Below are 15037 nucleotides of genomic sequence, written 5' to 3'. Positions count from 1 at the left end.
AAGGTGATGATGACAGGACTTATTATCTCATTTTTAACACTTTTTTTAAAAATTGAATTAGATGAGCAATTTCGTTTTTCATTTCATTTTTTTTTACCTTTTCTGGTATAGATTTGATCTATTCTTCAACCAGATGCTCCGCAGGGCGTAGCTTTATACGACCGCAGAGGTTGAACCCTGAACGGTTGGGGCAAGTATGGACACAACATTCAAGCTGGATTCCGCTCTAAATTTGGATTGTGATTAAAAGTTGACACAGCATAGGTTTCTGACACAGAATGAATGTATTCAAATGAACTTAAAATTTTTTTTTTCTCTTAGAGCAATTCACTATGCTGTTGAATATTAATCCTCTCAAAAAAATGTTTGAAGAAATTTTCTTTTTATCTATGAAATTTCAAATGAGAAAAATTTAACCCAATTTTTTATTCACATCCCCCTTTCCCTTATTCCAAAACTAATTTCAATTAAAATATTCTAATGGAGTTTGCAACAGTTACTACTCATTTAAATACATGATGTAAAAAAACTGCTTGTTATCACTGAATGGTAAAGATTATTTAAATTTATCAGTTGGTAGTAAAAAGTGAATATACATTGTATATTGTATATAACAAAGATTTAAGTTGATTCTGGACAAAGAAAGATAACTCCAATTAAAAAAATTCTTGCAGATATTTCTTGCTTACTATACTGGACAAAGAAAGATAACTCTTAATTAAAAAAAAATTTGCTATTTCACAATATTGTGAAATTAGATATTTCTTGCCATTGCACAATACTTAATATAATAATTTAGATCCTGATTTGGACCAACTTGAAAACTGGGCCCATAATCAAAAATCTAAGTACATGTTTAGATTCAGCATATCAAAGAGGCCCAAGAATATAATTTTTGTTAAAATCAAACTTAGTTTAATTTTGGACCCTTTGCACTTTAATTTAGACCAATTTTAAAACTGGACCAAAAATTAAGAATCTACATACACAGTTAGATTTGGCATATTAAAGAACCCCAATTATTCAATTTTTGATGAAATCAAACAATGTTAAATTTTGGACCCCGATTTGGGCCAACTTGAAAACTGGGCCAATAATCAAAAATCTAAGTACATTTTTAGATTCAGCATATCAAAGAACCCCAAGGTTTCAATTTTTGTTAAAATCAAACTAAGTTTAATTTTGGACCCTTTGGACCTTAATGTAGACCAATTTGAAAACGGGACCAATTAAGAATCTACATACACAGTTAGATTCGGCATATTAAAGAATCCCAATTATTCAATTTTGATGAAATCAAACAAAGTTTAATTTTGGACCCTTTGGGTCCCTTTTTCCTTAACTGTTGGGACCAAAACTTCCAAAATCAATACCAACCTTCCTTTTATAGTCATAAACCTTGTGTTTAAATTTCATAGATTTCTATTTACTTATACTAACGCTATGGTGCGAAAACCAAGAAAAATGCTTATTTGGGTCCCTTTTTGGCCCCTAATTCCTAAACTGTTGGGACCGAAACTCCCAAAATCAATACCGACCTTCCTTTTGTGGTCATAAACATTGTGTTTAAATTTCATTGATTTCTATTTACTTTAACTAAAGTTATTGTGCGAAAACCAAGAATAATGCTTATTTGGGCCATTTTTTGGCCCCTTATTCCTAAACTGTTGAAAATAAAACTCCCAAAATCAATCCCAACCTTTATTTTGTGGTTATAAACCTTGTGTCAAAATTTCATAGATTTCTATTAACTTAAACTAAAGTTATAGTGCGAAAACCAAGAAAATGCTTATTTGGGCCCTTTTTGGCCCCTAATTCCTAAAATGTTGGGACCAAAACTCCCAAAATCAATACCAGCCTTCCTTTTATGGTCATAAACCTTGTGTTAAAATTTCATAGATTTCTATTCACTTTTACTAAAGTTAGAGTGCGAAAACTAAAAGTATTCGGACGACGACGACGACGCCAACGTGATAGCAATATATGACGAAAATTTTTTCAAAATTTGCGGTCGTATAAAAAGAAAACAACCCCTTTTTGTAAATTGAAAAAAATGTAAAATGAAGTTGTGGTAGATAAACAATGTTGAGATTAATGAACAAGGCTTACACAGAAACTTTTTTGTATTATAACTAAACCTGAACAGTTTTAGTTTAAATGGCCACATACTTTTCAGGAAATTGAACACATACTGGTACATGTATTTAGAAAAATTATCGATTTGAAAATAAAAAGTCATGTCCTTTCAGTGACAACAAGTAAAAATACCATTCATATATAAATGTATCAATTACCAAAAAATCGTTTGCTAAACATGTCTACAACCTATTTTCACTCATAATTATGATATGACATAATCAATTATAAAATGTAAACCCACCCAATCTTTACACATAGCCTGTATCCATATCCCTGATTAATGAACAATAACAGCTGATGTACTTTATACAGTTGTACATGATGATTCATATAATCATATAACAATCTTATAAATACTCTTTCCACGAAAAAACTTTTAATACAAACAATACAAACTTAATAGTGTCATTTCCTTTATTTTTGTTTTTTACTTTCCTTATATATAGATTGAAAAATTGATTTTATTTAAAAGAGAAATTTATTTGAAAAATATAAATATTGTACTTATATGGGGTTAAAAGTCAAACATTCGTTTTGTATTGAGGCTGAAATTACTGTATTAGTAATCCTTTAAAATGAGAAGATATGCAACATAATCATGTTTGTACTCATCTTAATCAAAATATTATTTATAGTTATATTTTAAAATATTCAAATTTTAAAGTAAATTTGGATTTTATTAGATAAATACTTACCATCATAAATTCTGAGTGTAACCCCAATTGCGTCATAGGTCAGATGGAAAATCCCAACTAAAAATAAACGTATTCTCACTGGTCCGGACATATACCCCTGTTTGCCCATATTCTTCCATTCAATTTCCTCAAGACAGAAAACATAAGGAAAGGGGATGAAGGGGAGGTGGGTGGGACCTATAATTTATGATGGTAAGTATTTATCTAATAAAATCCAAATTTACTTTAAAATTTGAATATTTTATAGCTATAAATACGTTACCATCATAAATTCTGAGTAACAGAATCTAACGTAAAGCTGAATCCCCTGTAACAGAAGAAACAGGAGGAAAGTTCAATCTTTGTGCTGAAACTATAGGTCCAAGAGAGTATAAACTCTCGGCAAAAGTAGCCATAGATTGGAGGTAGTGAGATATAAAAGAGTTCTCATTTCTCCAGAAACCTGCAGACAGTACCTCTTCCAAAGATGCACTGTTAAACAGAGCCCAGGATGTAGAGATACCCCTAACATCATGAGCTTTAACATTAAAACTATTTAAAAGTTCTGCCTTAGAAGAACCATAAGCTAAAGATATGCATTTGCATATCCAAGTAGAAATAGTTTTAACAGAAAGATCTGAGATTCCTTTTTTAATAGGAATAAAGAGTCTTGAGTTAGAAACAGAACGTAAACTACACGTTCTTTCCAGATAAATAGAAAGGATTCTTACTGGACATAAAAGTACAGAAATAGAATCGCTAGGGAGTGCAGGAATCACAACTGGTTCTGCACCCTTATCTGGAATCTGATTCTTTGCCAAAAAAGCAGGATCCGTTAAAAGAGTAACAGAAGATTTATCCCTGTTAAATCGAAGGCAAGCATCAGAAATAGAGAAGGCATGGATTTCACTCCTTCTCCGTCCAGAAGCCAAAGCTAAAAGAAAACAGCATTTATAGGAAAGAAACCTTAAATCTATTGTTTCTGCTGGTTCAAAAGGAGGAAGTTTTAAAAAGGATAAAACTAGTCCAAGGTCCCACTTAGGAACTAAAGTTTTTTGTCTTGGTCTTTCAAGACTAAAACTACGAACCAAAAGAGAAATATGTTCATTGATTCCAAAATCTGGGCCACCAGAAATATGAATAGTTATTGAGATAGCTGATCTATATCCCTTAAAAGTAGAGGGACATAATCCTTTGGATTCAAAAAGAAAAACTAGAAAGTCTGCTAATTGTTGTACAGTGACTTGGAAAGGATCAATTTCCCGCTCACTACACCAATCTGAGAAGATTGACCATTTTGCATCATAGACAATGCTAGTGGAGTCTCTGACAGACTTTGTGAGATGCTTGGTTGCTCCTTCAGAAAAACCTCTCTTTCTGAGGCTAACCCTGAGAGAAGCCAGGCGTGTAGATGAAGTTTTTCTGGATTTTGATAAAGAACCTTGCCCTTGATTTGAGACAGAAGGTCTGGTCTCAGAGGTAGAACTAGAGGACAAGCACATGATAGGCGCAGAAGGTCTGGAAACCAAGACTGTTTTGGCCATGCTGGAGCAATAACTATGATCTTGCAATTTTCCCCTGCTATTTTCTGAAGTACTGGGGAGAGAAACCTGAAAGGAGGGAAGGCGTACCCGAACATTCCTTTCCAAGATAGGCTCATTGCGTCTACTGCAAAAGATTTTGGATCTGGAACCGGAGACACAAATGTTAGAAGTTTGTGATTGAGACTGGTCGCAAACAGATCTATCTGAGGTGACCCCCAATGAAGAGTCACAGCTTTGAAAACTACTTGAAGTAGTTCCCACTCCGTGTTTACTGGAGCAAGAGATCTGGATAGAGTGTCGGCTAGAATATTGAGGTGCCCCGCAATATGTCTCACCACTAGATGAACCTGGAGTTGAAAACACAGAAGGAGAATGTCTCTGGCTATCTGATAAAGAGAAGGTGAATGAGTTCCTCCCTGATTCTTGAGATAAGCTACAACTGTTGTGTTGTCCGTGGCCAGAATGACAGACTGATTCTTTAGAGACATTTGGAAATGATTCAGTGCAAACAGAACTGCTTTCATTTCCAATACATTGATATGCTCTTCCAAAAGATCTGGACTCCAGACTCCCGAGATTGTAAGCCCCTCCAGATATGCTCCCCAACCGAGGGTGGAGGCATCTGTGAATAATGTTAGACTGGGAACTTGAGGGGACAGACATAGGCCCCTCATTACATTTTCCCGTACTAACCACCATTGAAGGTGTGGAAATAAAGGCTGAGTGATTGGAATCAATGCTTCCCATTCTTGTGAAGCTGCAATCCATAACTTGTGTAGATAAAACTGAAGCGGACGAATGTGAAGTCGTCCCAATGGAATTACATCTGCCAGAGAGTTCAATAGACCCAGAAGTTGCAAGAATTGACGTGCTGTGACTGATTGAACCGTCAGGAATAAATGTATTTTCTGACATAGTTTTGTAAATTTCTCCTCTGGTGGGAGGACTAGGCCTACACTGGTTAGGAAATGTTCTCCCAGGAAAACAAAGTCTTGAGACGGAATTATCTCTGACTTTTTCCAAGAGATAAGGAAGCCTAGGGACAGAAAACAATTGATGACCAAATCTGTCTGAACCCTCAATTTGATTGGGCAAAATTCCTTGAGAAGGGAATCGTCCAGATAGGAATGAATCTGAATAGACAGGGAATGTAGGTGAGCTATAGCAGCCTGCATGATTTTTGTAAACGCCAAAGGGGCTGTAGACAGGCCAAAAGGGAGAGCCTTGAACTGGAAAACTTTGTTGTTCCAAACGAAGCGAAGGTATTTCCTGTAAGTTTTGGAAATGGGAATGTGGAAATACGCGTCTGAAAGATCCAGAGAAGTAGTCCACATTCCCGGAAGGATTGAAGCCCTGATGGATCTGTTTGTTTCCATTTTGAAGTGGGGAACAATAAGAAATTTGTTCAGAATAGATAGGTCTATGACTGGCCTCATTCCTCCAGTCTTCTTTGGAACCAGAAAAAGACGGGAATAAAATCCCGGAGACAGAGTTAAGATCGACACCTCCTCTATTGCAGCTTTTTGTAACATAGTGTCCACTTCTACTGACAGAAGTTGACACTTGACTGGGTCTTGTGTATGAGACAAACTTATTGGAACTGCAGATAGAGGAGGTGGGTTCTTGAACTGAAGTGTTAATCCCCCTCGAATTATTGACAGCACATAACAGTCTGAGGTAATTTTCTTCCACTGATTTAGGAAAAAACTTAACCTCCCCCCTACTGGTATTGATTTTTGAGGAACTTGTTGTAAATTTTCCCCTGGGGAAGCTGTCAATAACGTACGAGGGGGCAAGAACCTAGGTACTAGACCCAGGTTTCTTGGAACCCTTAAAACCACCAGAAGGCTTACCTGAGCTTTTTCCTGAGTTATTGGGTTTGTTCTGCGGTTTGCCGTAGTTATTCTTCCTTTTCTTAGCAGAAGAAGGAGGACCACCTGAAGCAGAAGTACTATTAGAACTAGATGTAGCATTAACCGACCTCTTGCCATTAGTAACTTGTACACTAACTTTGACTGGAGGAGGATTTTTGCTGAGTTCCTCTTGAACCCGCTGTAAGGGTAAACCAAACATCTTGTCAGAGAGTGGAGATTTCAGTAAAGAATCTTTCAAAGGCTCAGCTATAAAAATGTTTTCAAGAAACTCTGCTCTTTTTGATAGGGTGCAATTAGCAATAGAACCCATTAAAAGCAACTGAGATGAACCTAAAGCTTTATCCAGTTGAAGTAAGAAGGATCGTACTTCTGCTGGAACAACCGAATCTTCGCTGTTAAGCAAATGTCCGGTTGCAGCTAGAAAATGTTCGGCTGTGCCAAGAACTTGAGAAGCACTACGAAGGAGATTCTCAGTCTTTGACCAAACAGGTTGAGTGAGACGAAGACCATCTACTGGCTTTTTTCCCAATAAAGATGACATAGATTTGTCACAACTGGGAACAAGTCTACCCAGTGAAGAATCAAAGATATCAGAATCCTTGTACTTAACCTGATCAGTAAAGGATGACATTCCAAATCCTGAGATATTGTTATTAGAAACCTTTTCACTAGCAGAATTAGCGATACCTTCATTAATAAATTGTAAAGCAAAAGCCATATGGCCAGATTCAGGAAAAGAATTGTGAGAAGTCACAGTATCCTGAGAAATACCACAGGAAGCCTCAAAAGTTGAAGAAGGTTTCTTCGGCTTGGAAGGAGAGAGAAAAGGGATATGTGCTTCATCCCTCATCAAGGTATACACCTTATCCCTAAGATCCTTCCAGGAAGGAGGATCCTCAGTCTCCTTGGTGGGAGGTTGTTGAGCTGACTTAGAAGAAGGCTCAGGGGCCGTCTTCGATACCTTGGGAGAAGAAGAACTTTCAACATCCTCATCAGTGAGGAAAGCCCTTTCATGACTCCCAGGGGAAACAGAAAGCTCGTCATCCTCCCTCTCATCACATTCTACAGACTTAGCTGGAGAAGGTTGATGAGAAGAAACTCTATTTTCCAGTTGAGTCATACGACTGGATAGAGTATGGAATTCTGCCTTGAAAGACTCACCAAAGTCTAAAAGTAACTTCTGTAAACCATCCAAAGGTGATGCATGATCAGAAACCTGAGTACCATGTGAAGAACTAGAAGCTTGAGAGTCAGGTACCGTGGTAGAAGGAGCTACTGCAGAAGTCAAAGATACTGCTACGGGTAGAGCAGGAGCTAAAGGTGGTGCAGTAGCTACCCCAGAAGGGGGACCATAGAAATTGTCCCTATAAGGCCAAAAACCAGGTTGGTTTGGCATAAACCCACCATAAGGGTAAGACTGTGGCCAAGGTGGCTGAGACCATGAGGGTAAAGGTTGTGTGCCCGTGTTGGGAAGCATATACCCACAATAGGATAATGGGGGTCTAGAACCTGGCAAGTTCAAGCCCATAGCTGTACCTGGGACAGAACTAATAGTACCCGCTGAATTAACAGACCTAGATAAAGTATGAGTCACCGAAGTTGACGTAGGTACCCCCCCAAAATGCATGGCCGAACCTTGTGAAAGGGTCGGATAGGTAGCATTACCAGACACCGTTGTCGAAACTCCGGTCAATGTACTGGTAGTTTGGGGGGGACTTAAAGGTAGTGACCCATCTAAGAGATAGTCCGAACCAGGAATACTTACATACGGACTATTCAAATTAAAGTCCATAATAAATTTTACTTTAGTCAAAAAAACACAAATAATTTGTTTAGAAATTTAAACAAAACAAGGGAATATATTTCCAATAAAATACACAATATATATGAAAAGCAATTAAGCTATTCAAAAAACTAAACACTTCTCTGTTGAATCTGTTTGATGTGCACGTGTGACCGATGTCGCAGATGGAAATTGAATGGAAGAATATGGGCAAACAGGGGTATATGTCCGGACCAGTGAGAATACGTTTATTTTTAGTTGGGATTTTCCATCTGACCTATGACGCAATTGGGGTTACACTCAGAATTTATGATGGTAACGTATTTATAGCTATAAAACTAGATGTGTCAAAGCGACACAAATGGCCCTGTCTCAAAAAGTCGAAAAATCTGTAATACCAATAACACATGGACACAGGTAGTCTCACATATCAAAAATCAGCTCAAGATGTGGAGAAAAAAAGTCTGTATAAATGTGATTTTCAACAATTCTCAAAGTTGTAAACTCTTAATTTTGGCAAATATTAATGGAGCGGAACAAAACTTATACTTGATCTATAACTCATCATGAGTAATTCACAAACCAAAAATCAGCCCAATATTTGAAAGGGTTTAGAAAAAAAGTCTGTATAACTGTGAATTTCAACAATTTATCAAAGTCCATAGCCTGTAATTTCGACAAAAATTAACGGAGCAGAACAAAACTTAAATTTGATTTGTAACTCATCTTGGTTAACTAACATGCCAAAAATCATCCCAACGTCTGAAAGAGTTTAGAAAAAAAGTATGTTTAACTGATTTTCAACAATTTATCAAAGTCCAAAGCCCATAAATTCGTCAAAAATTTGCGTAGCTGTAACTCATCATGGTTAACTCACATACCAAAAATCAGCCCAATATCTGAAGGTGTTTAGAAAAAACTCTGTATAATGGTTTGTTGCGGAATGACGGAATAATAGACTGACAGAATTTCGGAATTAGCAAATTTCGGACAAGGGTAAAACTATATAAAAGGAACCTTCTGACCAAATAAAATGTCATAAATATACTTTTTTCTTAGGGAGCATTTACCAATATACGTTTACGTATACTCTTTTACTTTTGAATCATCAAATGGAATGAGCTTGTACAGACATGTAGTTAAAAAATGAACTAACAAGTATTTGCACCAAACCTTAAAACATATATACAGTATACCCATGCTTATTATTTATTTTCTTACAATCAGCAGAATAACAAAAGGAACATAGAAGCATGTTCAGTAAAAAACAATCAAAAAAATTCAGTAAACTGTACAAATTATATTAGTATTAAAGTGGCCAAAACCACAGGTAAAAGTACTTATTAATACATGTACCATATCAAAGATACCAATTACTGAAATCAAGCTCAAAAAGCTTACTTAATCACATGGTAATACCAGTAAGCCAAAAGAATGCTTTTAAAAATAACTGAACTCAAAAACTAGAGCATACTCTTTGAACTTCTATTTGTTGACCCGGACGATAAATCACAAATGTAACTGAGTTTTTATTGAGCTCCAGGTGAATATGAGCTATTGTTAAAGTGATTAGCATTGAGATTCCATCATAGAATTGTCAGAAGGTAAACAACATTCTTGGTATAATTTGTCATGTCCTATATCCTTCAATATATTCCAATTACAAAATGTAGTTCTGTCTACAGAAAGAGGCTCAAAATGGAAAATAAGATCATGCAGTATAACGGTAATAGCCCTGTTTTATTATTAGTAATGGGCATCACTACCCTATCAAAGTTCTTCATTATTGATGGTTCACCTAACCTTTAAATCATCTTTTTCATGTTTCAGTATTACTAATGCAATATGTTTGGAAGGACAAATTTTATTGGACATTGACAAATATTTTGAAGGATTAGATTCCACATATTGGACCAGTCCGTTAATAGAAAAGCCAATTTTCTGATTTTTTTATGTGTATAATTTCTCAAAACATGAACAATAAACCTACATTGTGTCCTTCAAAATCTTCTTTTCGTCCATATTTAAATCATTCAGAAGTGTATGAAAAGTATAACTACGTCTAGTGGTTATGTTTGACATCCAAAGTATAACTATGACGTCACATTGTTTTGATGCCAAAGAGATGTCATTGTTTTCATTTTTAAGTTGTATAGGAACAGGAACAGGAATATTTATGGTCAAAAGGAGCTGCTTCAAAAAACTGAAATTTCACTGCTCAACTAATTATGCCCATGTGCTTTCTGATAAAACATGTAAAAAAATCCACAGGGAAAACTTGTCTGCTTCACCAATAGACAGTTTGATTAAGAATGACTGCATCAACTTTCAAGCAGCAAAGGTTTTCAATTTAACCACTAAGTGATTATGATTCAACAAATAATATTAAAAATAAGTCTCAGACTATAATCTTCACATAGGCCAAAAAATATAATTATGTGTTTCCCCTACTCTAATTTTTGGTGCCTACTCTAACACTTATTATGCCATTTTGGAGCAAGCCCTGTTAAAGTCAGTCCCTAGTAGTAACCAGCTAAAAAATTATATTTCCTACCTATAGCTACCTACCATATTTTTTCAGCTCTTAAGCAGAAACAAATGTATCATTTTTTTGCCTAAACTCTGGTCTTAAAATAATAAATGACAAAAATTTAGGATTCTCTTATTTACTAGTAAATGTATACACCGAATTTAATAAAATACAATTGAAATATTTGTAGTCTAATTAAAGAGCAAACCAGTTTTTATTGTCTGGTACTGATTAAAAGAGGCACAAAGAATAACTTCATCAAAACATTCAATCTTCATATCAGTAAATCAAGAGGAAAAGAACAATTTGACTATGTCAATCTTGAATATATGTAAATTAAAGGCCAACACAGTACATGTATTTTTAAAAAAAGTTTAAATGATCCCTTCCCTAATATTGAGATACATGTATCTAGTATTTTCCAATAAATTTCAAGTAAAAATGTAGTTAATCATGTACAAAATTGCATTTCTCTCTTCTATAAATTGATATTCATTTTGACTATATCTCAACACAGAACCACCTGTAGGATTTCATTCTTTGCTGTGCTATTCTTGAACTAAGTATTGAAACTTAGTGACCCTTAATCCCACTATAATTATTTAATAACATGTCAAGTTTTTTTTTATACAATAAAAGGTATACTATCTCTCCCAGTCCCAGTCTCCCAATAGATCCCCTAATGATACCAACTCAGTACTAAAAAGGGGACATAATTGGTCTTCAACCAATCATATTATTGATTATATTTACATTATACAATAATTCTACCAAGATAAACTTGGATTTCACACAATATAGACATTAGATGTTATTCACTTGGGACAGATAGCTTTACTCTTTCTATTCTATCTTTAATTAATGGTTGTTGTTACCCACAAGTGATGTTTTCGTCATGAAATACCATTAGTTTACCAATCCCAGTACACTTTTTACTCTTCACTGTTATAGCAAAACTAAGCAAGATCTATTTTCAATATTTGGTGATAAAAGCAGAAATTTAATTCCTCAGATACATGCAATATTGGATACAAACTTCAGACCAGAGTAGTAAAAACGCATTTTCTATTATACCAAACTAAATATCTGAATATTTTCTTACAACATAAAATCCATGTAAGAGTACAATGTGTCGACTGCTGATTACAATACAAAATTCTAAATGTCTTTTATAGCAACTCATTAATTTTATAAAATAAAATACAGTCCTATAGAGTTAACCATTTTACATTGTAAAGCTTTGTAAATTCTGAACTTCCATCAAATTTTGACATTACTGTAATTAATTGTTAAATTTAAGTATATAATCAGAATTTCAACAGACGGAAATGAAGATTTTCCCATGCTTTTGCAGAGAATTTTTCACAAACTTCATTTGTAATATACTGATTGAGACTTCTTATGCACTTCATGCAGTGTTTTCCATAAAGTTCAATGCATGATACTGCTTCTATGACTGGATGTTATTTGAAATTAGCAGTGAGAGCAGACATGTACACAAATTGATTTAGAACAGTAACACTTAAACAGACTGTATGAAGTCTTGTTTAATGCATTCAGGTGGTCTTATATACCTAATTGGACTTACTTATGAGGATTTCTTGAGCCACACTAGGATCACAGTTGACACGGTCCACACACATTTATATACCTAATTGGACTTACTTATGAGGATTTCTTGAGCCACACTAGGATCACAGTTGACACGGTCCACACACATTTATATACCTAATTGGACTTACTTATGAGGATTTCTTGAGCCACACTAGGATCACAGTTGACACGGTCACAGAACTGCTGCATCAACCTTTGTTTCTCCATTTCTTTTTAATTCTTTAGATTCATTTCATCTTTGCAAGCAAATTAACTATCACATTTGCATTTTCTACAAATAAAATATAAGAGATTCAAAATTTAAACTCTGTAACAATAAACAGTGGTAGATCATATGAGGGTAGCAACCCCCCTTTCTTTCAACAAAAAAATAAATAAATATAGAACTGGTAAAAAATTTGGTGAGTCAAAAAAACAAAAATTAGCTAAAGCTTAAACTGGAACATTTATTTCAAAATTAACACATAGGGATGAACATCTCAGCATAATTTGGGCAAGTCAAGCAATCAAAATTAGATCAAGCTTAAATTTTTACTTTTATCTTAAAATTAAATCATGAATGAGGTTTAACATCTCAGTATAAATTGAAATATAAACGTAACTTCAATTATGAGTTTTAAGTGTGAAAAAAACAAAAGAAAAAAAAATCTTTCATGTGTTATTTTTAACAACAAAAAGAATCTTTTGACTTTAATTTTTGTACACCACAAATCTAGTCTATTAGCTTGTAAAAATGTACACCATTTCTTTACAGCAAGCACGTGCACAGTACAGCAAATTTGTAAATAAAAAAACATCTATGAACTCTTGCACTTACATGGAGATTTTTAAAAAGATGTTTTAATGTTTTCAAATCCTTAAATATATCTATACACATGTATGTACATACATAAACCATGTCCAAATAAGTCATACATTTAAATGATTCATTTGGCAATGTTTATAAACCATGTACCGGCTACTGAACTCCAGTGTAAACAAGTTTTTATTTGATCATACTCGGCTGATTCACATTAGAATATTTCAATCACATTTAAAAATAACTAATTTAATGTGACAAACAATAAATAGTTTACAACATTTTATATTTAATGTATCATCTTAAGTAACAGTGGAAGGTAGACTGTTATGAATGAACAGTGTGTCATAATCAATACCCAAATAATTAATCTTCAATGTACAATGTATTCAAGTATAATTGCTGGGATTGAATAATAAAGTACTGATCATTTAACCGGTTTTTGACACTGGTTCAAAGCTTAGCCTTTCATTTGAACTCAAAACTTTTATATTGAAGAAAACTGAACCTATATATGCAAGCCTGTTTCAATATTTTCAATTTACCCTACACTATGATTTTTTTTTAATTGTTAATCCAATTTTCTGTCAGATTTCTAGAATAGAACTATAGGTAAGTCACATACTTCTTTCAATGTAGGTAGAAAAATGTGCATATGATAAACAAAATAGCCAAATAAATCTTGTACAAAGAATACAGAATTAAGGAAGTGGAGTTCACACAGAGGTTTAAGAAAGTTTGAAATAAGTTAAATATTAAATTTCTAACATTTATCACAAAGTTTGTGAATTTATTAAAAGAGGAAGTAATAGTTGAAACTTGAATAAAGAACTGAATTAATAAAAGTCAAATATTAAGTAATTAGTTGCTATTATAAAGTTTTAAACAATAAAACTTGTGCACAGAAAACTTGTTCACATGGACAGTGTGACCCCAATCTAAGACTGCACAATGTTTGTTGCATTGAATATCTTTATTTTCATGTTACTTTTTGGGAACATTAACATGACGTGTAAATTCTGTCTAATTCTTTACAAGAAACAGGCAATATATATAAACTTGTACATGCATGAACAAGTTTTATAAAATGATTCTGGTTTCCAAATCCATAAGATAATGTGCATGTTGAAGGAATAGTTAGCATTATAACAAATATGACACAGTTCTATCAAAACTGACAAGACAGAAAATCATTCAGTTTTAAATGTGCATTCCTCTTTTGGTTTTTGTTAAATTCCTTCTTTTCAAAATGAGAAGGGCAGTAACTCCTTCAAAAGATATGCCAAGAAATCATATCAAAATTTATTTGTATTTAAGAATCAACTGGGAAGATATTTACAAAAGAATTTTCAAGATGGTCTTTATTATTCACATACATGTACATGTACGTCATATATACGACTGGATTAAGTAAATAAATAAACCAAATGTAGTTATTCCTTGCATGTATAGTGTAAATTATGTTGCTTGGTGATCTCTGTTAAAATATCTCTGGTTGATTTTGGTAAATCTCTGGTTGAACCCTGGTATCTTTCTGTTTGACTCAGGCAAATCTCTGATTGTAATTATAAATAATCGTTTGAGCTGAAAGCGAAAGCAAGTAAGGCAATCGAGTTGAGATGAATGATAATCTGTTTATCACTATTTTACCTATGACAACCTTGTCAATTTCATGTCAATTTCGTTAGCAATACCATGTGCCTGCTTAGTTTCTAGATATAATTTTTCCATCTTAAGTGAGTAGCATGATTTGAAAATTATCGGAAAAATAGATCAAACAAAAATGCACAAAATAGCGACAACCTGGTATACATGTATTTTTTATTGATCCTGGTAAATCTCTGGTTGAACCCTGGTATCTTTCTGTTTGACTCAGGTAAACCTCTGATTGTAACCTGGTTTCTTGTTCATCCTGGTAAATCTCTGGTTGAACCCTGGTATCTTTCTGTTTGACTCAGGTAAACCTCTGATTGTAACCTGGTTTCTTGTTCATCCTGGTAAATCTCTGGTTGAACCCTGGTATCTTTCTGTTTGACTCAGGTAAACCTCTGATTGTAACCTGGTTTCTTGTTCATCCTGG

At 34.1% G+C, this 15037-nt stretch overlaps 1 protein-coding gene across 4 annotated transcripts in view; it reads right to left on the bottom strand.

The window, feature by feature from the left end:
- LOC134716082 (OTU domain-containing protein 7B-like) overlaps window positions 1–15037 on the bottom strand; it is a 40359-nt gene that overhangs the window by 14909 nt on the left and 10413 nt on the right. The window contains exons 1-2 of one of the 4 annotated variants that reach the window (XM_063578828.1): window positions 12976–13227; window positions 12287–12429 (exon numbers count right to left, since the gene is read on the bottom strand). In XM_063578828.1, coding sequence (XP_063434898.1) covers window positions 12287–12365 — 79 coding nt within the window. In that variant the 5' untranslated portion in view covers window positions 12366–12429; window positions 12976–13227. Of the gene's footprint in view, window positions 1–2380; window positions 2531–12132; window positions 12173–12286; window positions 12430–12975; window positions 13228–15037 lie in introns of those variants that run through there. The other 3 variants (XM_063578829.1, XM_063578830.1, XM_063578831.1) reach the window with 3 other exon arrangements.

Source organism: Mytilus trossulus, chromosome 4 (assembly GCF_036588685.1).
Source record: "Mytilus trossulus isolate FHL-02 chromosome 4, PNRI_Mtr1.1.1.hap1, whole genome shotgun sequence".
Lineage (NCBI taxonomy): Eukaryota > Metazoa > Mollusca > Bivalvia > Mytilida > Mytilidae > Mytilus > Mytilus trossulus.
Note: the sequence above shows the minus strand (reverse complement) of the source record. Positions and strands in the feature narration are given on the sequence as shown.